General features: G+C 44.5%; 2 protein-coding genes across 5 annotated transcripts in view; one reads left to right on the plus strand and one right to left on the minus strand.

Moving 5' to 3' along the window:
• Positions 1 to 9,348, plus strand: nasp (nuclear autoantigenic sperm protein (histone-binding)). 3 transcript variants are annotated; one of them, XM_088598679.1, is made up of 14 exons: positions 1 to 186; positions 1,037 to 1,078; positions 1,679 to 1,795; positions 2,200 to 2,280; positions 3,849 to 3,958; positions 4,352 to 4,732; positions 5,412 to 5,473; positions 5,634 to 5,710; positions 6,185 to 6,258; positions 6,636 to 6,824; positions 7,418 to 7,590; positions 7,684 to 7,743; positions 7,988 to 8,062; positions 9,147 to 9,348. In XM_088598679.1, the coding sequence occupies exons 1-14, from the start codon at positions 149 to 151 to the stop codon at positions 9,183 to 9,185; spliced, it is 1,518 nt and encodes a 505-aa protein (XP_088454805.1). In that variant the 5' UTR covers positions 1 to 148; the 3' UTR covers positions 9,186 to 9,348. The 3 variants fall into 3 exon arrangements, with proteins under 3 accessions (XP_088454805.1, XP_088454806.1, XP_088454807.1); XM_088598681.1 differs by lacking the exon at positions 9,147 to 9,348 and adding an exon at positions 8,495 to 9,090 and having other exon boundaries at positions 4 to 186; XM_088598680.1 differs by lacking the exons at positions 4,352 to 4,732; positions 9,147 to 9,348 and adding an exon at positions 8,495 to 9,087 and having other exon boundaries at positions 3 to 186.
• Positions 9,337 to 14,101, minus strand: part of ccdc17 (coiled-coil domain containing 17) — a 27,428-nt gene continuing 22,663 nt past the window's right edge. For both annotated transcript variants that reach the window (XM_088598678.1, XM_088598677.1), the window contains exons 25-31: positions 13,774 to 13,954; positions 13,357 to 13,539; positions 12,845 to 13,039; positions 11,612 to 11,680; positions 10,586 to 10,669; positions 10,031 to 10,171; positions 9,337 to 9,664 (exon numbers count right to left, since the gene is read on the minus strand). In XM_088598678.1, the coding sequence (XP_088454804.1) occupies positions 9,581 to 9,664; positions 10,031 to 10,171; positions 10,586 to 10,669; positions 11,612 to 11,680; positions 12,845 to 13,039; positions 13,357 to 13,539; positions 13,774 to 13,954 (937 nt within the window). In that variant the 3' untranslated portion in view covers positions 9,337 to 9,580. The remainder of the gene's footprint in view (positions 9,665 to 10,030; positions 10,172 to 10,585; positions 10,670 to 11,611; positions 11,681 to 12,844; positions 13,040 to 13,356; positions 13,540 to 13,773; positions 13,955 to 14,101) is intronic.

Here is a 14,101-nt window from a genome sequence, read left to right on the forward strand (position 1 = left end):
GTATTTAAAGGCGCCAACCAAAAAAAGCGGAGGGACAGAGAGACAAAACTGCCATCTTTTTACATCTAGCACTACTGTATATATTTCAGTTTGGTATTTAATATTTAAGAACAAGTACTTCTTGCGGTACATTTTTATCGGTGCAATTATGCCAGAAGAAACGCCCGTTCCTTCGACCACGGAAAGGTGAGCCCTTCTTGTTGTTACCGGGAAGGCTTGCAGAGGAACAGTTTTTAGCAAAAATGAAGCCTGCATTGTAGCTCTGTAGCGAAAGACGTAGTTTCTCTTTCTTTCCAGGGCTCAGCTGTTCTCATTATGGCCGTGGTCTGCTTAGCAACTGGGGGGAGTGGGGGGGAACAGCGTTAGAAAATGGAACTGTTTTTTTTCCAAGCAAGGGATTTATAAACTTGGGGTGTTTTGTAGCATTTGTTGTCTGTTGTGGTTCCGGCAGGCAGTAAGCGTACCTGTGTGTTTGTTCCCGCGAGTTTGAAGCCGCGCGGCGCCTGCTGGCGGGCGCGCGGTGGAGCTGCTGGGTAGGATCGCGCGGCTGCCTGTCTCCCGCCCCGGGCTGCACAAAGCCGAATTTACGTAGGTCCTACTTTCTTAGTCAGCTAAGCACTTTATTTTGTCTTCCCTGGGTTTATTGCGAAAAAACGTCAGTCTCGGAAGGCTTAGTAGTCTTCGATTTGTTTCACAGAGCACCCATTTTCATCCCATCAGTTTGAAACTCGTGGAATGCCTGATAATAGATATTTGATACTGTTTGCGTTTGGGCTTCTTTTGGATGCATACTGGTCACTTACATCCCCTTACTACAGAAACTAGAGAGTTCTGCAGTAATTAGGGTTGTGTTCACTTTTAATCGGTATTTGGAAAGCCTTATGTTTTCAAGTACAACGTCTGTCCCATATCATTTTGCAATCGGTTAATTAGGCTTCGTGGGTGCTTCACTTATGAGAATTTGAAGAAGAGTCGCGAGTCTGCCCGAGTGTACAGGCACTTCAGTACAGTAATCGCGTTTATTTTTATATTTTAGAATGGAGGAAGGTCCGTCTGCGTCGTCTAGCGCTCCAGACAGGTAAGACTGCGAAAACGGTGCTACAGCCCCATCAGCTTTCATGTTTCTGTATTAGCTGTGAAGTTGTCTTTGGGGGATAAAAGATGGAGAAAAGGGACTGTTCGTTTTTTGGGAACCTACATCTCGTTACTTTGCTTGCATTTCGGGGGCTGTCGGGGCAGACCTCTGTCTTGCAGAAACACTGAACCACGTGAAAGAAACCGGCTGAGGCGCTTTTCTTCCGCGACCGGAGTTTGTCAACATGACTCCCCAGTTATAACTCCGGCGCCTTTCCCGAACTATGCGTGTGTGTGTGCGTACGATCTCGGATTCAGGGAATTTCCCTGTGCCGTTTAAAGAATTCATCGATCAGGAATGGCAGAAGTAGATTGTCGGGGTCGAACAGGCTTAAAGCCGTCAAGGTAAATTAGTTTTTATAACGGGTTGCTGAACCACTCGTGTAAGCAGCGCGTTGGATGTGCCGTACTCTACACTTCTGTTTAACTCGTCAGCATGGTGGATAACAGTAGCGCACAATCGCTGTCCCTGCTGAATAGCTCTTAAGGCTTGTTGGGGGAACGTCGAGCGGTTCTGATCTGGCGAACCTTGTCCTTTTCACAGCCCCGGCGGTGACGTCATGGAGGAGGCCAAGAAGCTGATTGGCACGGGGAACAGGCACTTGGTGATGGGGGACGTGGTGTCCGCAGTGAATGCCTTCCAGGAAGCCTGTGCCATGCTGTGAGTACCCAGGAGGATCTCCTCATCCCTGCGCAGCAGGGCTGTGAGACCGACCCGCATGCCTAACTGCCCCTGAGCTTGGGGAGTAGACGGGGCTGTTATGGACAGCTTTATGGTCCACTGTAACTTGTTGTAACTGAACATACAATGAATTTGTTCCCTTTATAGCTGATAAACATAACATCTGCAGTTTGTGACCACTTCACTGCCGTTGGTCATTTTGTTCAGTAAGGTTTCCTTCCTGATCCATTGAGCTTTGAAAATGATCTAGACCGTTTTGAACCCATTTCTTATATTGCCTGCTGTGTAAGAACATTCACCCAGCACAACCCTGCTGTAAGTTCTACGTAGACACCCCGAGAAGCTGTGCTTGTGTATTAATGATTTTTTTCCCTCTTTTATAGAGGAAAGAAGTATGGGGACACCGCTGACGAGTGTGCAGAAGCGTTCTTCCTCTGTGGGAAGTCTTTGATCGAATTGGCCAGGTAAGCAGATTTTTTTGCCTCCCCCCCCCCCCCTACTGTTTGAATAACATACCAAGGGTTTCATTCTGTTCTTGTTATCTGGTGACTTTACAAGTGCTCTTGACCCTAAGTCTTTGCTGCTTTCGTAATAGTGTGCACCTGCAAAATGTTTTTCACTTACTCATAAATGTGAGTTAATTAAGCGAAAGCATCTCATTCAGAAGGGTATTTCAGCAACTGTTGAATTAACCCCAGAGCTGGTTTGACACTGATGTGGGTACCGCTGTAAAGACTGCTTCTAAAAATCCTGATTAAATGGGCTCCAGTGGGGACTTGGCCAGTAATTCAGCTGTTCAACTTACTGTTTAACATTGATGGTCCTTTCAGCTTTATCGAGCATCACATGATGTTCCTGTTGAAATCGCAATTGCTTTAAAGTGGAGGTCAGCAATCTTTTAGAAAGGGCATGCCAGGAGGTAGCTCATGCACTTGTTTTTATGGCTTTGCATGTCTTTAGTACTTTTTTAATGTCTGTAATGGCCTTCCATACATTTTAGAATAATAAAAATAAGTACACAATTTAATGTGCACATATAAGAATCTAGTGTGATTGTTGCCCTGGCTTTCCCACTCCAGTCTTGGGAATGTAGCTTGATGCCTTGAGTATGCACTGTCCTTCTCCTGAAGCAGTGCTAAATGGTCTGTGTGTCAGGGCATGTTGAGCAAGAAGATAATTGAGTATTTTCACCACAGTGATCATCATTGAGCTCATCATTTGAATTGACATTTTTCTGATGAATAATACAATAAAACTTTAAGGGTTGGACAGTGTTTCACAATGATCTTTATGAATCCCTTCCATTTTCCAGCCATTGCAGGACAACTGTCAAGTCAACAGAAAATATTTTCTTGATGTCAGTTTCTTTCCTCAATATGATGAGGGTTAGTTTAGTCTTCCCCTGTAGTTGTGCCCTGCATGGGTTTTAGTCGGAACATCTCTTCTGGAGATTACAGTATTTATCAAGGACCGCTAACTCCTTTGTCCACCCTTATCAAATACAACACTACTTTTACATCTTATAATGCCTGACAATATCTGTTAAACATCTTTGACCATTTCACATGCATGTCTCTTCACTGATCTAGCAGACCAGCAAGTTTGATAGCCTCTACCTCATCCTTGGAAGTGTTTGTGTCTGAAAGTCTTTGTACACTTGATGTGTGACAGACCCATGCACTGGACAACTACAGTCAAGCATAGTTTTATCATTGTTTTATTATCATTGTGGTTTATTAGAAGCACATGCCATTATAAGACCCCCGGGTGCTGATAAAGGCACTCGGGCTCCAGATTGCTTTAAAGTAGGACTTGGCATTGGAACTAGTATTATGGTCATGTGATGTGTGTGGCTTCAGGAGGCCTCTGAACTGTAGTGCTTGGGCTGCTCAGAACAGTGATGAATGACATGCAGTGAGTCACCCGCCCTTTCCGAGCTGCTGTATTGCTTCACAGGTGGCACTGAAGCTGAGCAGTATCCATATTCCATTAGTGTGAAAGAGGCTGGACTGATGTGACTTTTGTGTTGCAGGATGGAGAATACAGTCCTGGGTAATGCCCTAGAGGGGGTCCCTGAAGAAGAGGTGGAAGAAGGGGAGAAAGCAGATGACTCAAAAGTTGAGAGTGTGGACAATGTTGATGGTGAGTGCGAGACTGGTGCAGATGGGCCTGGTTCTGGGTCTGAAGTAATCCTTCACTGTGCGCCACCTGCCCTCCATGCAGGACTGGATCAGTGAAGGGTACTGTGGCGGCTTTTTGGATAAAAAAGAAAACGACGTCCTCGTTGGCTTGAATTCAGATGTACAACGCAGGGATCCCATTCCCTCAACAAATCTTAACTGCGCAGGTCTGACATCTTCTAATGACCGGCCTTGTGCTCTTCTGTTAGTGGTGTCTCAGGGGTCCGATGTTGCAGACTTAATTCAGCTGTGACCTAAGCCAGATGTTTAAAAGCTCACCGATGCCACAGACCTTGACTTGTGCAGTGGGTTGTGTAATTCCTGGTTTTGTGCTCCCTGTCTCGTGGTTGTATAGAGAAAACGAGGGACGAGCTTCGAGAGCAGGTCTACGATGCTATGGCAGAAAAGGAAGATGCCAAAACGGAGGATGAGGAGAGCAAGAACAAGCCAGCGGATGGTGAGAAGACAGAAGGAGAAGCTGCCACTGTTTCCAAAGAGGGTCAGACTGAGAGTCCTGCCAAGGAAGCAGAAGAGGTTAAAACCAAGTCCCCTGAAAAGGGTGAGGAAGAGACCACGGCTACCCCAAAGAAACCTGGGGAGGAAGAGCCTGAGAAGAAGGCTGAAGAGAAGACATCGGAAGCGCAGGATGGGAAGGCGGTGGAAGAAAGCGCTGGAGGGAAAAAGGAAGAGCCCTCTGAAGTGGAAGAAGCCGAGGAGGAGATGGAGGAGGGTGAAGGTAAACGGAAGGGGGGGCACTGGTGCAGTTGGGCACAGCAGGAACCGAACACCTGGGAGAAGAACTGGGCGGCTGGGTTAAACTGGTCCTTCCAAACTGAAATGTGAGGGATAAGGAATTGCATGGAAATGACCACTTTCTCTATCCTTTAAGAATTTGTTTGTACTTTGAACATCTGTTTTCTTTTCACGTGTACACGACCCTATGCAGCAGATCTTCCTGCTTTTCAATCTTTCCTTAGTAGCTTCCTAATTTTAAGAGTTGTGACCTATGTACACTTGGAGGTTGGAAACCACCGTCTTCAGATGTGGTTCAGTGATTTTATGTATAGTTTACTTACTGCAGAAGGTTTTCCAGTACAGTTTGAGTGGATGTTCATTCTAGCAAGTTTAGATTAAGCTTAATGCCTTATTTAGAAATGTAAGCACTAAAATCCACAATTTTTAAACTAGTTTATCCATTTTAAACTGGGCACTTTATTTACAAATTGTCTTCATTATTTTTACACATTTGAAGCGTTAAGTCCTGATGCTTTATTTTTTGCCTCAGATATGGTGCAAGTGCCATATCCTAATACTGTTAATTGTAGAGACTTTAAGCACTCAAATTCCCTAAAACAGTTTAGATGCATTCTTTAAAACAGACACTAGAGAGCTGTGAAATTCCCCTGTCATTTCAGGAGGTGAGGAGGAGGAAGATAATGATAATGATGACGACGGAGAAGGCACAGCAGAGGATAAGGTGAGTTGTCCAGTAGAATGTGCAGCCGCCTACCCCGATTCATTATCCACTACTCTGAAAGGTTTGTCTGTTTTTGAGCATCCCTCTGATACCGACAGAAGTGGCTCTGTCGCCAAGGCTTTAAGTGAGGCTTGTCTTGTGACCCTTTCCATCCCTGCAGGACAGTGAAGAGGAGGAGGTTGGCAACCTGCAGCTGGCCTGGGAGATGTTGGAGGTTGCCAAGGTCATCTACAAAAGGTAAGTGAGGTGCAGATGAGTAACATGGGCTCACAGACTGTAGGCAACTCTTACTGTTCCAGATACTGTTGATTGACTTTGATGTATAAATCGCCTTTTCTGGCACCTTATGGTGGAAAGCTTATTTTTTAGAAATTTTAGAACACAAGCATCCAGTGTGTTAAAACTTCTCTATGTAGTCTGTCTTAAAGTACAGCATTCCTCATGTGCCTGTTGTAATGAGAAATAGTTTGTAAATACTGTATGTACATTGTACATTGGCCCATCATAGTTGGAAACGGTGCTCATTCATCTTTTTCCTTTTTGAAAGCATGGCTTTGTTGCTTCAGTAATTGCAGGTATAAACGCTTCGATATGATCTCTGATGGGTCTTCAGAGTTACCAGATTACTTGTCAACTGCAGTGAATGGCATTTAGTTTTGTACAATTTAACCAACATTTTGGATATGTGATGCCATATGTTTTGTTCCGCAGAAAGGATAACAAAGATGATCAGTTGATGGCAGCCCAGGCACATCTGAAGCTGGGAGAAGTTAGTGTTGAATCGGGTATGTGCTGGGGATATTGCTGGTTCATGGAGTGTTATGGGTTCAGTTAAACAGTCTGTTGGTTGATGTGCAATGATATGCTGGAAGTCTGTATTAGATGCATTTAGAAACATAAATACTGAATTGACAAAGCTGTATTTTATAAGAAGATGCATTTTAGTACAGTTAAGCTAACCTTAGTCAACTATTCTGTGGATTTCTGGAAAAATTGCAAAAGGAGGAAGTTTTCAGCTACTAGAATGTCCATATTTTAGTTAACTGTTGGAGAGGATTGAGGATTAGTTTGTGTGGTGTAATGTAAACTCATTGTCATATCCATGTCCTCATAATTTTTGAGGAGCTCTGGGTATTTAGGTAGTGATGACTTTCTTCTGCAGGGAACTATGTCCAGGCGCTGGAGGACTTTCAAGAGTGCTTGTCCATCCAGCTGAAGCACCTGCCGCCCCACAGCCGCCTGCTTGCGGAGACGCACTACCAGCTGGGACTTGCCTACGGTTATACCAACCAGTACGACCTCTCCATTCAGCACTTCACCAGCTCTGTCCAGGTCATTGAGAGCCGCCTGGGTAAGCCTTTTTTGATGCTTCAGGGACCCCAGAAACAAGCCTTTCACTACACACTTGGAAATGTCTAAAATCAACACTCGTGCTCTGCATCTGCACTTTGTTTTAACGGCTGAACTACAGATCAGATCATTTTTTCAGGTTTCAGGTTTTGTTTAAACTGTTGGAATTTCAATTTTTATTAGGGTCTTTTGGACAAAATGGCGTAATATTTATTGGTTAATTTTAACATGGTCTCAAACTTGGAAACCTCCAGAATTGTTCATTGATTCTGCAAGGGGGATTTTTTTTAAGTGAGTAAAGGAATAATATTGGGTACTGGTACTCCGCACCCTCTCCCAAGCTTTGTTCTGATCTGTGTAACTGGTTGCTTCGACTGTTGTATGTATTGGAGCTAGTGCTCGTTCCTCAATATATGTAGAGGAAGAGGAGGATCCCAAGAGACCCGTTTCTGAAGAGGTAGCCCTCAGTTATGACCATGATGAAAACTGAATCAGTACATAAATGGTGTAAATGAGTGACCTAAAACTAGATGTAAATGCCGAAAATACTTTTATTGGTCTGTGCAGTTCTCTTATCTGGTTTTATATGTGCAGCCATGCTTCAGGAGGCCATTGATAAGACAGAAGGTGCCGAAAGCCCCACCGATCAGCAGAAAGAGATGGAAGAATTGAAACAGCTTCTGCCTGACATCAGGGAGAAGATAGAGGATGCCAAGGAGAGCCAGAAGACTGCTAGTGTGGCATCAGAAGCTATCCAGCAGACCCTGGTAGGTTTTAGGGTTATTTTAAAGATTAATGTATGAGGGAGTGGGGCAGGGGCATGATGCAGAAGTTAACTTTTCTTCTTCTCCCAACACTAGTCTGGAAGCTCCTCATCTTCTGGATTTGTGGGAGAAAATGGAGGACCCTCTGCATCCACAGTAAGTGTCTAAAGAAATTATCCCAGTGTATGTAATGGCACTAGCCTCCAGAGCAAGATTACCTCGTGCATCATGAGATTTAGTAAGGAATAAAATTGGTATCCCTGTTGAGTTTAACTTCAGAGTTCTTAAGATTTCTGTAATTGGACCCAGAGTGGACTGTATGTTGTGTGGTAGATAAAACTTACAGGTAAATCTATACTTCAGTTTCATCTAAAGGTTCTGCACTGTTTCACTTTCTCAGATCCCAGTGAAACCAGCTGATGGAGCCTCTTCTTCCAAGTCTGTCACTGACATCTCCCATCTAGTCAGGAAGAAGGTTTGTGTGTAGTTCGACTGACCTGTTGCCAGCATAGTGTTGCGGTAGTGCATGAGGACAAACTGCAACTGGTGAAAGAACAGACCTGGAAATTCTTCACCTGTGCTCTAACTTGTTGAGTTAACATTTTAGATTATAAAGAATCCTTTGCTGGTAGTGTTGCAGCGTGACAGTGATTGATCTTTAGGGGAATTTGGACCATGAATGTGAAGAGCAGTGTACACTGGTTATTTCTTCCAGGTGTCTATGGCTATAAATGTGAAGGTTGTGTTGTGGGATGTTAGATGCTGTGTCCTGATTACTTTTGTTTGCCAAGGTGTGGCAAGTTGTTTTGGCTTGACTGTGGTGATGTTGGCTTTAGGCGTACGTCTTGTCCACCCATAGGGAAATGGGCTTAATTAAACCAATTCTGTACTGCTTTGTCCTCCACAGAGGAAACCCGAGGAGGAGAGCCCATTAAAGAACAGTGACGCTAAAAAGCCCAAACAGGAGACCGCAGTTAATGGCAGTGGAGACTGTGCCAGCAACGACAATGGAGTCGAGGAGAAAATGGAGCAGGATAAGGCGAGTGATAGGCTTGATGTTCATTCTCTGTAAGGATGGGATTAGCTTGCTGTGTAAACCCTGCAGTGGATGTGGCTCTTGAAAAGAGGACTTTGAGGTGCCATTTCAGTGTGGAACAGGCTGTGTTGATTGGGTAGGTTATGTGAGTGTTAAAATGGGTGGCTTTGGACTTTAAATTGGAAGGTTGTGAGTTTCATTCAAGTGTATCCTCAGGGAAGTTCCTTTTACTCCAGTTGCTCCGCTCCACCCACTTGTATAAATGGGTTACTTGAATTGCTGGGTAGCCATGGGAAGTGGCCTAACTAAAAGCAGTCAAAGTATGCGATGGGCCTCTAGGCTAAAGTATGGGCTTCATCTCCCAAAATTGGTATTCATTACCTAGTGATTTTTTTTAAATAAGTATATCGCAAGGCCCTGAAGCCAGCTGGCAGAGGTTGTTGGAGCCGTCTTCTGGTCTGTGGTGTGGCTGGCCAGCACCGAGAGCCAGACGGTGGGCACTGAGTCTTTCTTTTCCCCTCAGCCTGTGAAGCCAGCGGCCCCAGTGGAGACGTCGGCGTGATGGAGCTTCCTGAAGATGGCAGTTCTCTCTCCCCACCAGCACGTCCACTCCCTCCTCCCCACCTTACAGCTGTGTGTCTTGTAAATAAAGTATTTTCAGTCCTTTTTTAACTTTCATTTTGTAAAACTGTAGGAAATTTCAATAAAGCATATTTGCAAAACTACTTTTTATTGTAACTGGTCATTACAAAATGTCCAAGGTATTTGTGAATGGGTTTAGTATGCAGATGTGGTAATACTTAATATTGGACACTAGTCCTTTATTTTACCCACTTAGTTGGATCAAAAATAACTTGATTTTGCAGTTTCTTGGGTCCTTTATCATATTAATGGAAACATGGGTTCCTGGGAGGTAGAAGGGCTGATGTAGGATCAGGGTTTGTCCACGGAGCTGGCTTAATCGCTGCTCTCTTCCTGCCCGAGATGAAGCCGCAGTGGACCAGTTTCTTTAGATCCAGTTTGCAGGGACTGGTAAATGAGCTACAAGGCAATTGTATAGAATGTTAATATTGATCAAACTGACAATTTCATAAGTGTCCAGCCATGTATACGCCCTTGCATTTGTCTGATACTCAAGTTTACAAATGAGTAAAGTAATTTAGTCTGCCAAGCACATATAGGTAAAGAGCTTTTGTAAATGGTGGGTTTTTTTTTGTTAGCTGTGTGTTTTGTAATCCAATTTTCAGAAATGCACAACATGATAGTTGCAACTATTTGGAAAGCTACCTTCCTCTTCTACGGAGATTGGGAGTAGAACCCTTGAAGAGAATCCTGCCGGTGTTCTCTTGCTGAATGTGTGCTGCGGGCTACGTGATCAAGTCTGTGTGACCATGTTGGCGTGCTCACCTGTTTGAATCGGGCAGACAGCTGATTGGAGAACTGATCCCACAGGTACGCAGGAGGAATCAGCTGGGAGAGGGGTGCTTTGCTGGGCTGGGGACTATAGAAGTCCCTCTGAGCAGAGGGCAGCTGGGATAAGTTGGTGTCCTACAACAAAGGAAACCTTTTAATAGATTACACCTGTACAAAAACTAGTGTATTCAACAGGAACAAGTAACAGTTTCCCATATACCAGTGGAGTGTACTGTGGCTTTCCAGAGTATAGCAAATTCAGTATGTTGTACTTAACAAAACTATTTTTGCAGTGAGGAGTAGTTATTGTACACCACAGAACTGGAACAAGTAGAAGTTAATATACATGCTGAAAATTTAAAAATTTTAGCTATGGACCTTGTGAGTTCCTTTTTATTTCTCAATGTGGCATTACATTGCATTCACTTCTTTTGCATGGCACACTGATGCAACCCTACCCATTCTAACCAATCCTCGAAACTGCTCTAAACTGGGAAGTGTGGACTGAAGTCCATCCAGCAGGTTCTGAGTGGCCGTTTGCTGCTGTACCTTGTCGCCGCAGAGCGCCAGCTCTTCGTCTCTCCTTCCATCTGCGATCCGCACAAACACGGAAGCCCCCCTCAGCAGCTGCACCTGGAGGGGCCACAGACGGGTGTCTCACTGGACTGACTGCAGTGCTGCTGCCATGTTGGGCGAATTGCACTGATTGTTTGCAGCACAACTCCATTCAGATGATATTAAACAAGATTAAACACGTTTCATTAGTTTTGTTGGAGAAAACTTTAGAATATCTCATCTTCACTGTTAGAGATATATAAGGGTAGGTCTTTTTGGTGTTATATCTTCATCCATCCATTTTCTAACTGCTTTTTCCAGTTAGCAGGGAAGCTGGAGCCTATTCTGACAAGCAACAGGCAGGATACACACACTTACACCAGTGAGTAGTCAGGTATCCTTCCAGTATATCCTTGGTTTGTGGAAGGAAACCCACACAAACACAGGGAGAAGATAAGATCCCTTTATTAGGAATTTGTCTTTTTGCATACCCCATCTTGCTCTCTATGAGACACACAGCCAGGGAGAGAAGCTTGGGGTCAGAGCACAGGGTCAGCCATTTATACAGTGCCCCTGGAGCAGTTGGGGTTAGGGGCCTTGCTCACGGGCCCAAAGGAGTAGGATTCCTCTGCAGGCCGAACGAACCGGCAACCTTCTAGCCACAGGTGCAGATCCTTAGCCACAGAGCCACCGCACCGTACAAACCCCACTCAGATAGCAGCCCAGGAATTAAACCCAGGGCCCCAGCGCTGCCAGGCAGCAATGTCATCCACTGCGCCACCATGCTGCCTGTCATAGTGAGAGGATAAAGGACAAGAACAGCCCAATATGACAAGCTTGTTTTTCAAAAAAGCTATCCAATTTATCATTCAGAGTTGTGCATGAGCTAAGTCCTGATTACCTAACAGAGCGTTCTCAAAAACCCAGAGCAGAAAGCAACAGCAGTACAATTCAAGGAAATTAAATGAAATACCCCTGATGAAAACCCAACGTTCATCAATGGTTATATTGAAGACCAACCTGATTCTTTTGTCTCAGGTCTTCAATGATGCTGTGGCAGTCTCCCTGAGCCAGTGCTTTGAGCACATCCTGTGAGAAAAAACAAAATCCTAAATATGCAGAAATCTCTTGAATGTGCTTTAGACATGACACGTTTTTTTTTAATAGTTATGTATTATTAATTATATTAATTGTTTGAGTGGTAGGTATGTTTGTTTTTTTCAACGTTTTAACATGTAAGACACATGATTTCTGAGCTACAGTCCTATTTTTTAGAGCCACAAAGTCATCTGAGCCCTGAGTGTCTTAGCAAGAAGAGGATATTAATTTTTAAATAAGTGCCAATGAATTCATTTTCCAGGCCTCTCCTCAATAAACTCTACGAAACGTATGAATTGCAGGGCCACACAGCCAGAATTGTATACCTGTATAGTGGCAACTCACAAGGTGAGGCGCCAGATAGGTTACAGGCAACCTCAAACTGTCCATGCACCCATTCAGCCTCGTAGTCAATAAACCACCCGTTCTAACCTCAATAGAGTCATTGAGGGAAAATTTGAAGATGAGGCTCTCTGCACTTTTAGATACAATTTTATGTTGTTGCAGCTTTAGGTGACTGAGAAGTGTCTCTTAGATTTCAGATAAAGTTTGCAGCAGCATTGCAGTCACTGGTAACTGCGGAAAGGTGCCATTGATCAGAAACTGTAGACACGGTCCTATTGCACAGATCTGTGCATCTTTGAAAAAGTGCTGTAGCTGCCAACCCATAGCCTCATGCAGTGGTCCGGTGGATTCTGCTGATTCACGTATTTTAACATTTCTACTTTTGTTTTAGACCAATATGGTCCTAACAAGTATAAATACAAGCGATACACTTGTCCCTTGTAGAAATCCGCTCACTTTCGCTGTTTTCTCATGAGTGTTGCGTTTGCAGTTGCCAAACTGTAGAGCAAGGTTTGGAAGACACTGTGATGTCAGATAGCCGGCAGGATTATTACCAGTCTACCAATCCCTGAGATACGAGAACCCAACCACAAATTTATCAACACTGGCACTGAAACAACAGGGAGCTTGAGAACAAATGAAAAGACAGGGAATGCCACCCTGCAATTCACATTTTCAATTAAGAACACTGTCATTGTAATGGATATGTGACATATTAAAACCACTGTACCTGTGCTCTACAGAACACCACTGATAACTAATAGGCACTGAGTTAATAACCTTAGTTCCAGCTCTACCCAATATCCTGACCTGTGATGGGGCGCCTTGGTAGAGGGGTATCTGATAGCGGTCAGTGTTGCAGTACCCCTGGGTAAAGACAGGCAGGGCTGCCCAGGCTTGGCCTCCCAGACTGTAGGTGAGGGTCTCACTCTGGACTTTCACAGACACCTCGTGCAGGTGGATAATCACTGTCAATTGTGGGTGGTGCCTCCGTCTGGGGAAACACTAGAGCACAGACAGGAAGTGAGAACATGAGCAGAGGCAATTACTGTATGAGCACTGGTTTCTCCTGTATCACCTCCATTATGTCAAAATAACTTTCCCCTTCCTCCCAACCTCCTGAACAGTAAAGGAACAAGTAACGGTTTATTCCATGCTGAAAGGAAAAGAAAAGAGACACAACAATTCAGCTGTGGACCCTTCTTCAGGAACCAATTAAATGAAGTGTGCGGCGGTTCAGTTATTTGTTTCCTTTTCGACCTCTTCTTTTGTTTAAGTCATTGCTCTTTTTATCAACGGTTTCCCCTCCATTAATGTATTACCTTAAACCCATCAAGCCACTGGGGGGCACTCTGGCCACTGTTAAAGTCCAGCTCCTGGAAAACAGCAGGTTTATCGTATTTTACCCACGATGCTCCATGGTAAAATGCGCCTGGGGGGGTGAAGGAGCAGAGCGCTAGTGTGAAGGCTGACCAGGGCAGGTTCAGCCCCCTGTCCAGTGACACCTAGGAAACAGCACAGGATACAGAGTGAGAGACTCTCACAGGACAAGTGTGGCATCACAGCCCTGAGCCAAACCCTATAGTCCTGCCTGGCTCCCACCACTCACTGCTGTGAAAAATCACTTGCACAAACAGAAATGAAAGGGATTGGTTTTTCAGTTCTGTATAACAAAGTGTTGTGTTGAAGTGCTGAAGAATCATCCTAATGAGAGAAGGCAGGGGGAGGGGGGGACTCACCTTCACCCCAAAGGAGCTGAGATACCGTGACACCAAGATCAGGTTAAAAGGCAAGGGTTTGCTGTCTATCATGCGGCTCAGTTTCTGTCTGATCCAACCATGGATCTCTGTATCAGACTTAAGTTCTGCTCCCTGACTCCCAGCAATGAGGAAGACAATCTCTCGGACCAGGACAACAGATCTGCGAAGGGGAAGGACAAAGGAGATCATCCGGGTAGGAATAGAGACAGGGCTGGATTAGATAAGTAGAACAGGAAACTACTTAGGAAAGGCATACTGGAAAAGTATACATACTACTGGATACTAAATATCCATAATACCACGTACA

This window comes from Lepisosteus platostomus, chromosome 11, assembly GCF_059453375.1.
Source record: "Lepisosteus platostomus isolate fLepPlt1 chromosome 11, fLepPlt1.hap1, whole genome shotgun sequence".
Classification (NCBI taxonomy): domain Eukaryota; kingdom Metazoa; phylum Chordata; class Actinopteri; order Semionotiformes; family Lepisosteidae; genus Lepisosteus; species Lepisosteus platostomus.

Coding starts and splice junctions, on each gene's coding strand:
- nasp (XM_088598681.1), top strand. CDS start 149: ATGCCAGAAGAAACGCCCGTTCCTTCGACCACGGAAAG. Junction 4,733..5,411: donor GGAGATGGAGGAGGGTGAAG/GTAAACGGAAGG, acceptor CTGTCATTTCAG/GAGGTGAGGAGGAGGAAGAT. Junction 5,711..6,184: donor GCCAAGGTCATCTACAAAAG/GTAAGTGAGGTG, acceptor TTTGTTCCGCAG/AAAGGATAACAAAGATGATC.